General features: G+C 39.0%; 1 protein-coding gene across 9 annotated transcripts in view; it reads left to right on the top strand.

The window, feature by feature from the left end:
* The window catches only part of LOC123515241 (protein pangolin, isoforms A/H/I/S-like), a 407961-nt gene that overhangs the window by 375164 nt on the left and 25297 nt on the right, over window positions 1-7500 (top strand). For 6 of the 9 annotated variants that reach the window (XM_045273828.1, XM_045273829.1, XM_045273827.1 and 3 more), the window contains exons 5-7: window positions 2365-2455; window positions 4653-4751; window positions 6206-6319. In XM_045273828.1, the coding sequence (XP_045129763.1) occupies window positions 2365-2455; window positions 4653-4751; window positions 6206-6319 (304 nt within the window). The remainder of the gene's footprint in view (window positions 1-2364; window positions 2456-4652; window positions 4752-6205; window positions 6320-7500) is intronic. The other 3 variants (XM_045273834.1, XM_045273835.1, XM_045273836.1) reach the window with 1 other exon arrangement.

Here is a 7500-nt window from a genome sequence, read left to right as displayed (position 1 = left end):
GTTTTATTTTAACAAGCTTAGGGAAAATTTTGATAGACAGAAAATTATATTAGAACATGAAAAAAAGCATAGGAACACATGGTAGTCCTTTTCATAAGACTTCACTGCTAATTTTCACATATCATTCCCTTCCATAAATTTGTCTGAATGTAGTTTTATAGTTTTATTTTAACAACTCTAGGAAAAATTTTAATAGATAGGAATTAAACTAGAACATCAAAAGGGTAGATGAACAGGTGGTCGTCCTTTTCTGGCACATGATTAGCATTTTTCACATATTCCCGTCCATATAGATGTCATCATTAATTCAATGTTATAGTTTTATTTTAACAACTCTGGGAAAAATTTTAATGGAAAGGAATGAAATTAGATCACCAAAAAAAGATAGATGAACACTTGGTTGTCCTTTTCCTGGCACATGATCAGTATTTTCCACATATCATTCCTTTCCATAGATTTGTCTTAATGCAGTTTTATAGCTTTATTTTAACAACCCTAGGAAAAATTTTAATACATAGGAATTAAACTAGAACATAAAAAAAAAGCATAGAAACACGTGGTACTCCTTTTCATAACACATAACTATTAATTTTCACATATCATTCCCTTCCATATATGTCTTAATGCAGTTTATAGTCTTATTTTAGCAATCCAAGAAAAAAAAATAATAGAAAATAGATTAGAACATGACACATATTTACTAATGTTCGCATATCAGCCCCTTCCACAGATCTGTCTTAAACTAGAACATACAAGAAGATAGACGTACATGTGATTGTCCTTTTTATAACATACCAACTAATTTTTATAGACCAGCTCCATCCATAATTTTGTCAATGTAATTTTATTGTATCAAGCGTAGGGAAAATTTTGATTGACGGAAACTAAACTAGAACATGAAAAAACAACAACATAAGAACAAGTGGTAGTCTCATTCAGAACACACATCAACCCCGTCCATAAATTTGTCTTACTCTTTTAATGCTCCCAGTGACTCAGCACAACAACCTTCTTTAATTACCGAGTCTGTTCCATTCATCCACCACTACAAGCACTAAATAAGTCTTCAGTAGGTATACGATGACACCTCTTGCTTTCAGGGCGTAGTTTTTTAGTCTTTCAAAATCCTCCCGTAAGCTCATGCAAGACGATTACATTAAGCTCAGAAGTTCCGACAGTCACAGGAGTTCAGGGTTCATTACTGTGTGTACTAATGGAACGGGTTATATCTTTTTTACCAGTGTGTTGGAAAGTAGGTGAAGACAATTTATTACGTGATTATTATGATGTTGGTTGATCGTCGTTATCGTAGTTCTTTTTTTTTTTATTCAATAGTGGTTTTGTTTATTTATTTATTTATTTTTATTTCATTTTTGTAACTGCAATGACTATTTTTTATCTTTTTCGTGGACTTGAATGTCTGTATCCATATCTGTCTTGCAGTTTATATATGTATATCTTTATATCTTTCTTTATCCATTACACAAGTGTATATCGGTTCAATACAGATACGGGTGTTTTTTTTTTTTCATTTTAGTAGATAAAAAATGCCAAGTCATCTGTCTATCAATATTTATCTTTATGTCTTCTCTATCGTGATTCACATTATCCACAAAAATGTTGCGTCACTCTTGTGCATTTCTGTGTACAATAATTACAGTACTACCCTCGTGACTCTGAATGCATCTGTCAATATGCATCAACCTGTCTACTTATATCTTATCATTCTCTTCATTCCATATATACACAGTCCATACAAATAATATCTGGTCTCATTCTTGCATCTATGTGTACAAAAATTACTATCTTTCTAACTCTCAATGTATCTCAATATTTAACGATCCGTCTACTTATATATATCTACTTACCAATCTCACTTCATATATACACAGTCGATACAAGAAATAGTGTCACTCTAGCTTTCCCGTGTACAATAATCATCTATCAAACTCCTGGTGTATATCAGTATTCATCAACCTGTCTATCTATATCTTATCAATCTTCCATATATACACAGTCCATACAAATAATATATACGCCCATAATCTGAAACGGTTTGCTCTCTCACCATCACTGCTTTCCAAAGGCTCCAGTTGAAGATACTCGTGTTTTTTAAGAGTATTTTTTGTGGTCGTGGTGATAGACTGGCAAGGTTTCTGGTTTATTAAAAAGAGAAACGGTCTTGAAAACTCGGCTACTTGTCTTTGTGGTCTTGCAGATTTGTCGTAGTGAGAGGGAAGGGGTTTCTGAATACAGGAATTGTCTCCCTCGACCTTTCAAACTTACTGTGTCTCTGTGTCTGTCTGTGTTGGTCTGCCGGCTTGGTGCACCTCCCCTCATGCCGTTGCCTTCTCCCCCACACAGGTCTGCGGCCTCCTGTGTATCCCTTCGCCGCCTCGGGCCAGTACCCCTACCCCCTCAGCCCTGACTTCACGGCGCAGATGGCCTCCGCTTGGTGAGTGTTTGGTGCCTCTCTCTCTCTCTCTCTCTCTCTCTCTCTCTCTCTCTCTCTCTCTCTCTCTCTCTCTCATTTTTGTCACTATTCACCGTTTTTCTTGTATTATTACTTTATTTCTTCTACTTTTATTTGCTTTCCTCCTTCGCTTCTTTCTTTTTCTCGTCTTTCTTCTTTGTTTTTTGTACTTCCTTCTGTTTTCTTTTTCTTCCCTTCCACAACTTCCCTTCCTTCGTTACTTGGTCTTTCCTTCATCGCAGCGTTTTGACTGACTTTTTTTTCCTTCCTTTACTTTTTTTTCCTTCCTTTACTTTTTTATCTCCCAGTTTGTTTGTTTTTTCCTTTCTCTTCCTTGTATAGTTTTCTTATTTACGATCATACATTTTGCTTTCAGGTGGAAGAGGATAGGTTGTGCAAAAGGGCTCTCTCTCTCTCTCTCTCTCTCTCTCTCTCTCTCTCTCTCTCTCTCTCTCTCTCTCTCTCTCTCTCTCTCTCTCTCTCTCTCTCTCTCTCTCTCTCTCTCTCTCTCTCTCTCATGATTGGTAGATTTTTATTGATATATTGTTGATATTTTACTATTATTATTGTTGTTGTTGTTGTTGTTGTTGTTGTTATATTAGTTTCTGAATATGCATAGTTTCTTATAACCTTTCTTCAATGTATGTTATTATTAGTATTATTATTGTTGTTGTTGTTGTTGTTGTTGTTACTCTTGTTGTTCTTTGTAGAGAGCATGATGAATGTTGAATTGTTATTGTTATCTTTGCACGAAGAGTTATATGTACGTATATTGTGTTTACATATGTACTCAGGTTACACACACACACACACACACACACACACACACACACACACACACACACACACACACACACACGTGCATCTTCATCTTATCGCGCCTCCCCCTCCATATATCATCTCCTTCCCTCATCTCCTCTTCCTTACGTCCCCCCTCCTCCTTCTCCTCCTCCTCCTTCTCTACTCTTCTTCACTTCTCCGTACCCTGCTTTCCACTCCCTCTCCTTCTCTTTTATTATTATCTACATCTTCGTTTTCTGTTCTCTTATTTCCTTTCTCTCTTTTCTCCCCTTCCCCTTCGCTCGTTTTTCTTTCATTTCCTATTCCCTTTCTTTATTTTTTTTTCTCGTTTTCCTTCATCCTCCTCCTTCTTTCTTCTGTTCCTATTCTTCCTCCATCTCCCACTCCCTTCTCTCCTCCCCTTCCTCCTTCATCGTGCTCTCCCCTCTTACACAGATACCAACAGGATGCAGATGGTGGTAGTGGTGGTGGTGGTGATGGTGGTGGTGGTGTCGGTGTCGTCTTGAAATGGGTCCACCAAAGCTACTCCACCACCACCACCACCACCACCACCATTACTACTGCTACTACTACTACTACTACTACTACTACTACTACTACTACTACTACTACTACTACTACTACTACTACTACAATAATAACACTTACTATAAATTTTCATCATTCTCTGACTTTTTTTTTTGCTTTCTTTGTCTTCTTTCAACAATGGATCTCTCTCTCTCTCTCTCTCTCTCTCTCTCTCTCTCTCTCTCTCTCTCTCTCTCTCTCTCTCTCTCTCTCTCTCTCTCTCTCTCTCTCATCCATCATCCCTCGTTATCATCCTTATCTCTCTTTACCACCCATTCCTTCACGTCTCCCACCCTTGAATTAAGCACACACACACACACACACACACACACACACACACACACACACACACACACACACACACACACACACACACACACACACACATTCTCTCTCTCTCTCTCTCTCTCTCTCTCTCTCTCTCTCTCTCTCTCTCTCTCTCTCTCTCTCTCTCTCAGCTTCCTCCTTTAGACTATGAAAACAGACAAGAAAAAAAAAGCATTGAGAAATAAATGAGTTTATACAATAGTTATTCCAAATATTTGTAGTCGTAGTTTATTTACTTGTACCCTGAATGTGTACTATATGTATGTTTGTATGTTTGTATGTATATGTAGACATACCTTTCTTATTATTATTACGATTATTACATTTCCTAGTTTTATTTATTTTTTTTTTCAGTTTTCTTTTATTTACTTGTATATTCTCTTTTTTTTTTTATTTATGTCTTTCTTTTATTGTTTTTCCTGCCATGTTTGTGTTTGTTTGTTGTGTTTGTGGTTGACGTGGGCGTGTTTGCGCTCTATTGCAGGCCCCCCACACGCATGTACCACCCGCTTACCTCCTGCTCGGCGCTGACTGCCTCCTACCCTTCCTCTCCGCTCTCTCTCTCCACCGCCACCCTCCCCAGGTCAGTAGTAAGACTAGTAGTAATGGTAGTCCTAGTAACAGTAGTAGTAGTCATGGTAGTAACACTGTTTTACCCTGCACTCATATCCTCGTACCTCATACCGTGTCATCTTGTGGTTAACCCCTTCAGTACTGAGACACGTTTTGAACTGGATATTTTGGGCGTGACTAGAGGATTTTATTTGCACTAGGAAGGGTCTATGGAGATCAAGAGATTAATGGGAAGAGTCTGCTATTTTAATCCCCCACATAAGTTTCTGTAGCTGTATAGTCACGAAATAGTCACCCAAATGAACATGTAAACGCGTCATGGTACTGAAGGCGTTGATAATTTGTAGTAGTAGTAGTAGTAATAATAGTAGTAGTGCTTATATCCTGGTCCTCATCCCTTGCACTGCTCCCTTATATTCATTAGTTTATTCATCATTTGTTACCTTATTTATTTATTTATTTATTTATTTATTTATTTGTGCTATTTTATGTTATGTCAAGTTGTTTTCATTCTTGCTCTTCTCATTTTCATATTTTCTCTTTCTTTTGTTTTATCTTGTTATTCTCTCTCTCTCTCTCTCTCTCTCTCTCTCTCTCTCTCTCTCTCTCTCTCTCTCTCTCTCTCTCTCTCTCTCTCTCTCTCTCTCTCCTGTCATGTCACTTCCACCTTTCCTTGGTCTCTTTGTTTTTTTTATGCTCTTTCTCTTTATCTTCTTCTTCTCCTCCTCCTCCTCCTCCTCCTCCTCCTCCTCCTCCTCCTCCTCCTCCTCCTCCTCCTCCTCCTCCTGACTGGTTTCCCTCCTTATTATCATCTGTCTGTCTTTCCTTGTTTTATCCTTCTGTCTTCTCTTCATCCTTGTCTCACTCTCTTCCTTCTTTTTTGTTTTTTTTGTTTTTATATATTTACCTTCTTTCTCTTCTTCTTCTTCTTCTTCTTCTTCTTCTTCTTCTTCTTCTTCTTCTTCTTCTTCTTCTTACAATATGCATTTCTTTCTTATTCTCTAGAACTTCACACACACACACACACACACACACACACACACACACACACACACTTGATATTGGAAATTGTTGCATTTGTAATATACTGAAGTGCATTTTGAAGCATATCGATATATTTGTCTGCACCACTAGTAGTAGTAGTAGTAGTAGTAGTAGTAGTAGTAGTAGTAGTAGTAGTAGTAGTAGTGATGGGGCTGTGATTTTTGCCTTCTTTTTATTTATTTTTTATTTATCTTTTCTTAATTCTGAAATTGTAGTCATTCTTTCTTCTTCCTCCATTTTTCTCTTGTCTTCTAATGTATATATATTGAAATTAAAGGTATTATTAGTTATTATTATTATTATTATTATTATCATCATTATCATCATTATCATTTTTATCATTATTGTTATTATTATTACCACCACCACTATCACTATCACAGTCACCATTATTGCATTTGCTCTCCCTCTTTGTTGCAGGTTCTCGCCGAGTGGTCTAATGCACCCCCACCCCGGCCTCACCCCGCCCCTCACCCACCCCCTCGTCGCCTCCCCAAAGACAGAGCTTCCCAACACCTCCCACGATAACCACAGGTGAGTTCAGGTGCACCTCGCTCACCCCTTGTCACCCCCCATCAATCAACCCAAACCCACTCACCCACTCACCACCCCATCATCTTAATCACATCCCAGTCATTCACTCCCACACATCTTACCCATCACCTCATTGTTGTAATTCTTCACATTCACCCATGAATCCCAACCTATTTCACTCACCACCTCCCTCATCATTCGTATCACCTCCTATTGATCTCTTTCTCCTCCCCAGTCCTCTTACATCCAACGTATTTAGAGAGAGAGAGAGAGAGAGAGAGTATATATAGGGATCCATATCACATTGTCAAACCCTTTTCCTCCTTCCCTCCCTTTTCAACATTATAAACAAACATTCCCTCCCTCCCTTTCTCTATGTCCGTCCCTTTCTCGCTCTCCCTCACTCTCTCCCTCCGTCTGTCATCCAGTATAGATTCAGATGGAGGGAGAGAGATCATGGGTGGATGGAAGGGAAGGTTAGAATATGGTGGAGCCAGTGAGGGAAGGTGAAGAAAGGCTACTGAAGGTGAAGGAGAAAGAAGAAAATCAGGAAATCAGGAAATAGATAAGATTGAAGTGGAAGAAGGAAGGGAGAAAAAAGGATAAGAATAGGTTTTAAAAGAAAGAACAGAAAAAATAGAAGTTTATCTGTGAGAGGAGGAGGAGGAGGAAGTGAAGTGGATGCAAGGAAAGAAGAGGGGAAGGAAATGAGGAAAACAACTGTAGGATTTAGGAAAGAGTCAAACAGCGAGTCATTTAGGTTAGGTTAGGAAATGGGAAGAGCTGTATATAAGACTAAGAAGTGGAAGGAAGATATGAAGAGGACAAGTAAGGAAGGGAGAGTGAACAGGAGGAGAGCAGTGGCCTACAGCATAACGGGATAAGGAAGGGAGTATGTGGAAGGGTCAGCAAGGAAGGGGAGAGAGTGTGTAGAGAAACAGACAACGGAGAGGAGTGTGTGAAACTGTCAGGAAGGGAGTGATGGCAGGGCAAGGCAAGGGGTTTGTGAAGGCACCGAGTGTGGAGAGAGTGTATGGAGGGGTTAGGAATGGGGGGAGTATGTGGAGGGGAGAAGAAGGGAGTGAGTGGAGGGGCAGGAAGGGAGGGTTGAAGGGCGTCTTGGCTCGTCCACTCAAATATATAGAACATGTGGCCACGTCGATGAGAGTCTCTTGTGTGGG

This window comes from Portunus trituberculatus, chromosome 38 (genome assembly GCF_017591435.1).
Source record: "Portunus trituberculatus isolate SZX2019 chromosome 38, ASM1759143v1, whole genome shotgun sequence".
NCBI lineage: Eukaryota > Metazoa > Arthropoda > Malacostraca > Decapoda > Portunidae > Portunus > Portunus trituberculatus.
Note: the sequence above shows the minus strand (reverse complement) of the source record. Positions and strands in the feature narration are given on the sequence as shown.